General features: G+C 43.3%; 1 protein-coding gene across 1 annotated transcript; it reads right to left on the bottom strand.

Moving 5' to 3' along the window:
* Positions 1–8,894: 8,894 nt before the first annotated feature.
* Positions 8,895–9,789, bottom strand: LOC133905182 (photosystem I reaction center subunit N, chloroplastic). Its single transcript, XM_062346910.1, has 3 exons — positions 9,464–9,789; positions 9,224–9,349; positions 8,895–9,117 (listed from the first exon to the last, which is right to left on the bottom strand). Exons 1-3 carry the CDS (start codon positions 9,689–9,691, stop codon positions 9,028–9,030), a joined length of 444 nt encoding a protein of 147 aa, XP_062202894.1. The 5' UTR covers positions 9,692–9,789; the 3' UTR covers positions 8,895–9,027.
* Between the last annotated feature and the right edge of the window lie 1,193 nt (positions 9,790–10,982).

Raw genomic sequence — 10,982 nt, 5'->3', positions numbered from 1 at the left:
GGAGAGGCAAGTAGTACTACGCATAATGGTTGTCAGGATTCGCTAAGTACCAAGTCCCCGAGAAGTTCTGCTACTTCATTTACATACATGCATTTCAGATAATACTTGTCATTAACAAAGGATTAAGTTTGTTCCTAAGCACAGGTGACAACAAAAGAAAGAAAGCCTGAGAAGAAAGCTGGAAGGGAGGAATCAGAAGTCACAGCAAAAAAAGTCGATGAACACCATAGCCCAATTTGTGTCAGGGTTGGCAATCTCTTTGCCTTCCAGTGGTGCGTAAGCGACCAAGGTGCACAAGACGATCACCTCGCCATGCTCTAGCCGAGCCAACATCCCCTCCAAGACTTCTGACGATGCCCAGGCAGGGATCGCAAAGTCGTCAGTAGAGGAGGTGGTTTGCTTTCCCATCTTCTTGTGCCCATTGCAGAGGTCCAAGGAATGTGAGGGAAAAAGAAAGATTGGAAGGATTCAACAATGATTGTAGGCGCATGGACGAAGATGAAAAGACAAGAGCTCTAAGAAACAGATGATTGGGGAAGACAAAGTGTTGCCTGAGCCGCCCCAGATCCCTTTTATAGAGGCTCTCATCAAATCTCCGATAAGCCCCATAATGGTTCTGAGTTCTACTTGGAGTCATGTTGTTTTGTGACAAGGTCCCATCACATTTGCTAGAAATCCCTTTCGGCGCATGCAGGAGCAGTTGATGCGAAATCCCAGGAGAGGAGGCACACATCTCCAATGAATATGCTTCGATTTCCAAATGTCATCATGATTTGTTGCCGAAAAAAGAGGAAATATTCTTTCACCATCGCATGACATCTCCAATGCAACGGTTCAAATTTTGAAAGACCCGTCATACGCAGGGCCAGATTTCCTCATCCTTCTCAGGATTTTGAGAAATCGGAATGATATTTATCGGTTGACCCGGATTTCCTACTCGGATGAGGTACCTTCTCGAAGCTACCTGGAAAAAGGCCTAAAATCTTGATTAGATGACCTGAGGACAACTAAGAACTTGGCTATATGCACATCCTACTCAGAAACCCGAGTTCAGGGGAAAAGCCCAGTGAGGGCACCTTGTGCACTGGCACCATGCCCCCCCCCCCAAATACTAGTATTTGGGCTCATTTTTACCTTATGTGCACCACAGTTCAAACATCTTGTGCACTAGGGCTGTCTAGGCCATAAGGACACCTGCGACCTGCTCAGCTTAGTGCCTCAGCCCTCTCGTCCAGTCGGCCAACCGCTCAGGCCTGCGGTCGTGTGTCGCCCACTCGGCTCCTCCGACGCTCCGCCTCTGCGCGATCAGGAGTCAAACGGCCGAGGGAACTGCTAGCGCCGAGCTGCGGCCCTGCAGCACTTGCCCACTACGATGCTGCCCTCCTCGCTTCTCCTCCTTTGCAGCGCCCATGCGGCCTACCACGCATGGATGCACCCACGTGGCCATGCCCCGACCAGCCGACCCCGAGCCGACGAACCCGTTGCAACACCCCCCAGCTGCCCAAGCAGTCAAGCACGCCAGTCACTCTTCCGGTCAGCTTGGCTCATAGTTGCTCCAGCTTCAGGTGAGCTGATCTTTTCTCAGGTGCTCTTTTGCTTGATTGGTCCTCTGCTTTGTGCGGGGTTTGCCCCTGGAGTGAATAGTGATCCCTCCCCTGCTCTCCTCCCAGCGTCGGTGCCCAGCCAAATTACGCTCAAGACTTTGCTCATATTGTCCCGCTCCATTAGAATCAAAGAGCTTCGTGTTGCTGAGCTGAATTGGTGCTTGGTACTTGGTAGTGACTTCGGGGGATGCTACTAGCTATTACTTCTTTACCTTGCAGTATTGTATGTTGGACTAGCAGTCTAGCACAAATCATTTACACCTCCTGTTAGTCTGTTACTAAATAATTGTCATTCAAACGTCGGCGAGGATTAAGAGTATAAATGAACTTATAAATTTTGATATTAAAAGTCCAATAGTAATGCTCTACAACTTGTATGCATTATATGTTTTCGGACAAAGGCTCAATGCTGACATATGAAATGAAACTTTGCCATGTACAGATGTGCTCACATGCATGGCTCTGCATTAGGGAGCTCTGTAGTTCTGTACCAAAAAATGGTACGACACTTTGCTATACTACCTTAACCGTGTGGGGCTATTCATCTCATCAAGACTGAAGAAATGGTCTAGATTTCTTTTGAACATGAGGAAGTGTTCATCCAGTTATCGTCTATATCATGTTTGTCTTGTTCGGATTTATTGGATATAATTGTTGTTTTGCCTGTTTTTGTATTGTATGTCATTATAGATATTATGAAGTCTTGTTGGAGACTTGGAGACTAGGTGAATGTGCATACATACTGCTAGTTCAAAGAATTGGAAAATATGGCTACTTTGAACTATCCGTTTTTTAATAACGGACAATTTTAACAATTTTGATGCAAGTCAATTTCTTTCAAGCAAATAAGGTAGTGTTTCAATTAATTGGTTACTAATTCTCCTCTTTTCAATTACAGTGTAGGGTTCGGGTTTACAATTGGGGTTTTGCAAATTGCAAAGAAAGGACTGAAGGAGAGGAATTGGGACTTTTGACTACTTTGAGAATTGAACTCAGATACAATTATACAAAAATGTCAAGTAAGCTTATTTGCTTAATGCTTATGGATGCTTGATCAATTTATTTTTTTATGTTGAATAATTCAATTGAGTTTTTGAATAATGTGTGATGACAGGTAAACTTATGGAAAGATGGTTGAAAAGGAAAGCGCCAGATGATGCTACTAATGTTGGGAATTCTCGTCAACAAGATACTGATGCTATGAATTCAGCTCCACAAGATATCAATTGGGAAGAGGAGATCTAATTTGATCCAGGCAAAAGGAAAGAAATAACTACTTACCATCCTAATCTCAGAGAAGTGGTAAGAAGAAGGTACTTACAAAATGGGCCTTGTCAACCTCACAGTCTTAATTTTTCATGGACTCGGATTGAGGAAAAAGAAATAGAAGGTTTAATCCTGAATTGTTTGATGGGTTTGGAAGTTGGCTTGAATTTAGCAAATCCACGGATAGAGCCTACTGCTTTACTTGTTTCTTGATTTGATGAGAGACTGCACTAAGAAGGAGGCCGGATATAAATCTTTTGTTGTAGATGGTTGGAATAGTTGGCATAATAAAGATAGACTAAAAGATCATGTAGTTGGTGTTGGCAGCCCTCACAATATAGCATTGAAAAATTGTGATGCTTTGTTGCAAAGAGAACAACACATTGATGTTGCTATTCAAATACAGAGTGAAACTTCTAAGAATGCATATTTTGTTCGACTTAATGGCACAATTGATATCTCCAGATTGCTACTGAAGCAAGGATTACCTTTTAGGGGCCATAATGAGTCAAAGAAATCCTACAACAAAGGAAATTTCAGAGAACTTTATGCTTGCTTAGTAGAATAGAATGTAGCTTTAGCTAAGGTATTGACAATTAATACTGCAGATAATAGTCTTATGGTGTCTTCTGATATCCAAAAAGACATTGTTAAATGTTTTGCATACGAGATTTTGCATTCCATCATTGGAGACATTGGATATAATGTGTTTTTCTTGCTAGTTGATGAGTCCAAAGATGTCTCTTGCAAAGAACAAGTGGCTGTGGTCTTGAGATATATTGATAATTGTGGACTTGTGAAAGAGAGCTTTGTTGGTCTCGTTCATGTGAAAGAGATAACTTCTTCCAACCTCAAGTCATGTATTGATTCTTTATTTGTAAAATTTAAGTTGAGCTTGAAACAAGTAAGAGGCCAAGGATATGATGGTGCTAGCAACATACCAGGTGAGTTCAGTGGATTGAAATAATTGATCATGAGAGAAAGTAATACTGAATATTATGTGCATTGCTTTGCTCATCAACTTCAACTAGTAGTTGTAGCTGTTGTTAGAAAGCATACATGCATTGCTAATTTTTTTAGTTTGATTTCTACCCTGTTGAATGTGGTGGGTGGATCTTCAAACAGAAGGGACATGGTTTGAGATTTCAATCTTGAAGAAGTGCATAAGGCCTTAAGTTGTGAGTTGCTTAAAACTGGGATACGATTAAATCAAGAGCAATGTCTTCAAAGACCTGGAGATACTCGTTGGAGTTCTCATTATAAATCTCTTAAACGTTTGGTTGACTTGTTCCCAACAATTGTCAAAGTGCTAGAATTTGTAGAGAAAGAAGACAAAGATGGAAAAAATAGAGAACAAGCATGTTGTCTTCAAGTGTACTTCGACTCTTTTGCATTTGTCTTCTATTTTCATCTCATGTTGACTATTTTAATGACCACAAATACCTTGTCAATTGCATTGCAATGGAAAGATCAAGATATTGTGAATGCTATTAATTGTATGAAAGCAACTAAAAGCCATTTGGATGAACTTAGAAGAGACGTGTGGGAGAAAGTCTTAGGTGAAGTGTATGCATTTTGTGACAAACATGATATTTCAAAATTGGAAATGGATGAGGCATATATTAACCCAAAGAAGCCAAGGCAAAAATATGGAATTACCAACAAGCATCATTTTGAAGTTGATTGCTTTAATGACGTTCTTGATTGGCTACTTCTAGAGCTCGATAGTCGGTTCAATGAGGCAACCTCTCAACTGCTTGTTTGCTCGGCTGCTTTCAATCCAAGAGATTCATTTCATGATTTCAATGTGGAGAGTTTGATAAGCCTAGCTAAATTATATCCCAATGATTTTGATTCTAGAGAATTGAGGGAACTTAACCATCTTCTTTCTCTTTACATTGCTGATGTGTGGGAAGATGATAGATTCTTCAACATACAAACTATTGCTGAGCTTTAAAAAAAAAAAAGAGGTAGAGACAAGAAAACATATTTGCTATCATTTGGTTTATCAGCTTTTGAAGCTAGTGCTTGTATTGCCTGTCGCCATTGCTATAATTGAGAGATGTTTTTTTTTGTCCATGAAAACTGTGAAAACATATTTGCGCAATCATATTGGTGATGAATACATGAGTAATAGCCTCATTTGCTATGTGGAGAAACAAGAAATGCAAAAAATTACAAATGATGTTGTGGTTCGTCGCTTCAAGGCATTGAAAGAACGTAAATACTAAAAGGTAATGCATTATTTTTATTTGATCTTTTCAATTTAGTTTCTCATTAAAAAATGTTAAGTCGTGTTTTTTTTGCATATTTTGTAGGCCATCGAGGTTGAATGGTGTAGTTTGTTAATGCCGATTGTATTTTGTTCACGATTTCAGTGTTATTTACCTTTATTATGCTATTTTAACAAATATTATGGGACCCTTCATTTTGGTAAGTATTTCTATCGTTACTTCTTTGTTATTTGTACATTATGTTAAATTTTTATTGTCACATATATGTTGAAGTGTGCACTCGGGTCGTTGATGCTCTAGCTTCACCCCTTCCCGAGTTATCACTCGGAGAGGCAGCCTACCGAGATGTTTTTCTCGGCTAGGCTAAGTTTCTTGACCCGTCATAGCCTCGTTTCATGTACTGATGGGGGCTTGATGATGAGTAGTATAAATCTACTGTATAGGATGATCTTATTTGTATACGAATCCCTGGGGTCTCCTAGATACTCGGAGCATACGGTTGTATCTGGGAAAGGAATCCCTAGACGTATGGAAACCTCCCGTAGGTATCAGGATATCCCTTAAACAAGAATGTTTATCCTTAAGTTTAAGGATGATAGAATCCTACTTGGAAAGAAGTTCGGACGCCACACGACAACCCCCCTATATATGGAGTCGGAAGACCCTGCGGAGAGGAGGAAGCTCAATCAGAAGCACAATCGCCGTCTAGCAAGACACAATTGCAATCTACGACTTGCCAGGCAATACGCAAGGAGTCTTCGGCTAGCTGTAGATCCCATCTAGGCTAGCCATGGCCCCTCTTGTAATATGTCTCGATGATCAATACAAGAACACAGGACATAGAGTTATTATCCTCTGATAGGTCCAAACCTGTATAAATCTCTATCTTTTGGGGTTGATTCGGCAAGAGGGATTGTTCCCTATATTTATCACATATTCGTAAGATTGACGGTTCACAAATCGTCGACACACCTTTAAATTGAAGTTGAAGATCAAGGCAATTACCATAAAATTAAGGACTTGATTAGTACTAGTTTAGGCCTAGTGCACATCTAGTTAGATGATTAGCTTAGAGTTGGATCAAGTGAGTGATCCATACTTGTTACTCTTGGTGTTTAGCTACACCTAGATGGCTTGGTGGTGGTGAATCTTGCGGAGCCATCCAACCTAGTTTGTGGGGCGCCCATAAGTGTTGTGGGTTGGAGGAGTGGCCGTGCCAGAGTGGTGAAGCACTTAGTGATGATGGCAGTGACATCTAGGTGCACCTAGTAGGTGACCTACCGGGGTGTGGGGAGCAATAAAGAATAGAGTTGTGGTAGTGGCAAATCTAGAAAGATTGGAAAGGGTGTGCCAATTCTAGCATGACATATCACATATCATATGCACTATATCATAAGTTCAATGAAATAAAGGTTCAAGTTAAACAAAATGCAATACAAATTGTTCAAATAAAAGTATCAGTTGGTTTTACAGATCAATTTGAGAGCTGACGGCATCAAAGTATGAAGTGTCAAAGTAAGACAATATGTAATAGTAGTATGAAGTATCAAACATTCAACCAAGATTCACTACAAGTCAACCTACATCAAAGTATGAAGTATCAATTTGAGACCTACAAACCGAAGTATGAACTATCAAACAAGAGTACAAGACTGAAGAATACATCTGTACATCACTATTCGTCTATTTACTAGATTCAATACAACTACAACACAGAATTCTAGTAGCTTAACATTTTCACTCCAACATTATACGGAGTGACCCAACAGCATCACGGTTAGGGATGTCAACGGGGAAATTCCCCGCGGGGAATGGGTAACCATCCCCGCCCCGATTGGGGGAAATTTTCCCCGTCCCCGTCCCCGTCCCTGCTCGCGGGGGAGAAAATTCTCCCATCCCCGTCCCCGCGCGGGGAAATATACCCGACGGGTTCCCCGTCCTCGCTACGCTAGCACGATGAAGGGCCTGCTGGCTGATGGGCTTTGGTGGGTTGGGCTTTAATTGGGCCGTTTCTTGCATATATGGGTCATGGAGAGTTTAAATATTTCGGGGAATTATCCCCGCGGGAAAACGGGGACGGGGGATAGGGAACCGTCCCCGCCCCCACCATACCCGACAGGGGAGAATCTTCCACCATTAAACCCCCCGCGGGGGGAAAATTGGCCCCATCCCCATCCCCTAATAGGGGAATTCCCCGTCGGGGAACGGGGATCGGGGCCCCGTTGACATCCCTAATCACGGTAGCATCACGAGTTCATGACCACGACCCAACAGCAGGCCAAACCAACACCAGGGCATGAGAGACTAGTGCCTGATGCATGATATATAGGCTCTCAATTTGCTCTGATTTGGTGCCACATTCACTCAACAAAATTGAATCAAAGAGTGAAACGAGTAGAGACATGGACAACCACAGAGCAGAGAGCAGGCGATCTGGCGTCTGGCAAGCGGGGCGGCTGGTGTATGCCGGCGTACCTACTTCAGGGCCTTCAAGCTTGAGCATGGGAGCACGGGACTGCGGCGAGCCGGCGGCCGGCGGCCAGCGGAGCAGACGAGAACTAGAGCCTTGAGGGTGCGAGCACGGCGTTGTGCGCTGGTGGCAAGCACGGCAAGAGCGGCGGCTCGGCGCCCGTCGCCTCAGCGGCCGGCGGTGACGGCATGACGCGGTGTCTTAGATGCGCCCCTACCCCTTGCTCGGCTCATGGCTAGGGCGACTGGGGTCTAGGCGTCCGGCGTCGGGAACTCGGGCGAGCAGAAATGGATTGTTGGGCTTGGGGAGCTGCGGTCCTGCCGAGATGACGAGTTGGGCTGGGCCAGGGTACTCTACTATTTTTTTTCCCCAGCCCACCTATAACCATCCCTGAACTATGGAGTTACCCGACTGGGGGGCTTAGCCCTTGTGAGGGTCTCAGTGGTGAGAGCCAACTCATCAATGTCACTGGAAAAAGTCATCGTATTTAGTTTGCGCTCTATTTTTATTTACATTACGTACTTATTTATTGTACCATTTACTTTTTGCATTTAACTTTTCAATAATTTTTATATGTAGTTTGTAAGAATAAAACATAGGTGTAAAACCTTATTACGATGGAGTAATCACATTAGATAAATCTAAAGTACGTTTAAATAGAAATTTACTTAGATTTATTATCTTAATTTGTGCTAAATAGTTTTTAGAAATCCTTTTTCACCCCAGCTAGGACATCACCGGTTCTTACAGTTTTATCTTCTTTTATCATTTTTCTTGCAGACATAAGTTGAAGTTGCAACTGTACCGGTGGACACGGTAATACAGTTGAGGAATTTGAGACTGCACCAAAGACTCTCAGCTGTGCCCGTTATATGTGTCTTTCACTAATCAGCAGCAACTCAATGTGTAACATGGTTCCTGGTCAAAAAAACTGATGCTTTGGTCAGATTCCGTTTTGATCTTCAGCAAGCATTTATGAAAGAAAACAAACTGAATCGCTCATCGGCGGGTACCGAACCACTGAAAATGTTCTAGTTTGTGAGTATACACATTAGTATACACATTGTAGGATTACAAGTGACGTTGGTGCCAGGTTCCTAGCGGAAACACGGTGTGAGTCTGTATGAAGAATGCTGATGTGTTCTAAGTGACATGTCAGATCCCCTGCCTTTTTTCTGAAGAAAAATGTTCATGTGTCATGTATGTCATAATTTCTTCTGTTTGCTCCGCTTTGCCCTTTTGTTTGACCGTAGAATTCACCCTCATTTTGCATGAAAAAAAAGCTATCAGACATGATAAAATGAGACAAACAAGAACGGATACTACCAAATTCACCCTCGCCAACATGTTCATGACCAGATGAGATGATACAAATACAATGACGACAAGTTTCAGCCAAATATTTCCTGCAGTTTGGGCATCTAGGTACAGGCGTTACATCCAGTCAACCGCTTCACCATTTCCAGAAGACGTTGGAGCCGCACTTGTACTTCTCCTTACCCTCGCACTCAATCTCGAGGTCGTCGGAGATGAATGGCACTTTCTGCAAGAACGCAGGCACAAACACGATACATGGTCAGAATTCAGATCGTCCGGTGAAGTGGCTGTGTATGTGGGCTATGTGAGTGAGCTATGAGTATGATCAGAACCTTCTGCTTGGCGAGGTCCTGGCACCCGGTGAAGTTGTAGGGGAACTGGCAGCTCCCGAACTCGACGGTGTAGGCGCGCGCAAAGTTGGCGCCGCTGGTGGCCAGCCTCTTCTTGTCGTTCAGCTCCTGGTCACAGCGAAAATCTTGTCAAATTTCAATGGAATCGACACCAATTCACCTATCCAAGAAACTGCGATGAACCAGGTAGCTCAAGGCCGATCAAGTGTCAACGGAACAGACCTTGTTGGCCTTGCTCTTCTCAAGGTACTCATCGATGACTCCGGCCCTGGCCGATCCGGAGGTGGCCGTGACAGCGAAGACGGCCGCCAGGCCGAGGAGCGCCGCGCGGCGGCCCTCGCGCTCCTTGGCCGGTGCGACCTGCGCCCTCTTTGCCAGCGAGGAGGCGGCGGACTGCGGCACCGCCGCGGCGGGCTTGAGCCCGACGACACTGGAGTTCACGCCGGCCATGGTCCTCCTCTCCCTGGCTGGCCCTGAGGTTCTCCGGTTTGGTGTGGCTGGGTGCGGTTGGTTGGCAGCAGGGAGTGGGGTGGTGATGGTTTTGTTTTTGATCGATGCTGTGGAGGGAAAACGAGGCTGGAGGGGTTGTGGTGGGCGTGTGGATAGGGTGAGGCTACTTCCATCCCATTGGCACACGTGGCACCCATTATCCAAATGGTGCTGGGTCCCATGTGACAAGTGGCAGGTGCCCCTTGGCTCTGCAGATCTTGAGGTGGATATTCCTTGCCTAGGTGGCATGGAGGCATCTTACATTATTCCAGCTTATTGAGCTTCTGGTGTGCATTCAACAAATGTCCAGTCTACTGCAAATTGAACTAAATTCAATTCAGCACGGTCATGTTGAACTTCAGTGCTCACCACAGGAAAGTAGTGGAAGATTTTGTTGTATTTGCTAATATTTCGAACCACTTCATAGCGTCTCAATTTCATCACCCATAGGACCTCAATTCCTTAGGATTAGTTTCTGAAATAATTATTCCGTAAACAATAGATGGAGATATGTTCCAATACTTTTTGTTATTTCCAAGGGACGAAGCAAGTTATAAATCTAAAAGCATTTGAATTAAACGTGAGCAGATGTGCAATTAAGGATTAAAAATTCCTGATCGAGTATTTTTCATTTTAGAAGGAGGCGGGAGCACTGCCATTCCATCAAGCGGGAGAGTTAACCTACAAAATATGATTGCATTGCAAATTAAAAGCAAGTTGGGACGACACAACAAAAGAAAAGAAATGCCACCAGTCGGGTATCATTTTTGGGGCATACGTTACGAAGTGATAATAAAGCATGCATGCAGAAAATTTTAGCAGTTTCTTGCGTTACATACTTATTGTGATGGTATATGTCCTTTCTCATCTTATACTCTGAAGTTCTGAATTCCATATATATCAGAATTAATGAACTACTCAAGATCAATATGAGGCCTCTTATTGATCTACTCTTGCCTCAAGCAATTTTAACCAATCAAAAGTCATTTTCTATTAGATATCCAAACTTTGCAGTAAAAGAGGTTGAGAATGGTGAAGTGATGATGAAACAAGAAAGAACCAGCACTCACTTTTTTGTAGTCTTTGAACTAAGGCAAGGTGACTAACATTCCAAACTTCGACTAAAATTTAGTTAAAAAGGACCATACCTTTGTATGATATCAATCACATAAAGAACAAGCACTCACTACAGCATTATTTACAGCCGCTAGCTAATTTGGTCACCTTCACCAATTCAAGCTGCCAAATTATC

Source organism: Phragmites australis, chromosome 22 (genome assembly GCF_958298935.1).
Source record: "Phragmites australis chromosome 22, lpPhrAust1.1, whole genome shotgun sequence".
NCBI lineage: Eukaryota > Viridiplantae > Streptophyta > Magnoliopsida > Poales > Poaceae > Phragmites > Phragmites australis.
The sequence above is the reverse complement of the archived record's forward strand: the minus strand, read 5'-3'. Positions and strand labels throughout refer to the sequence as shown.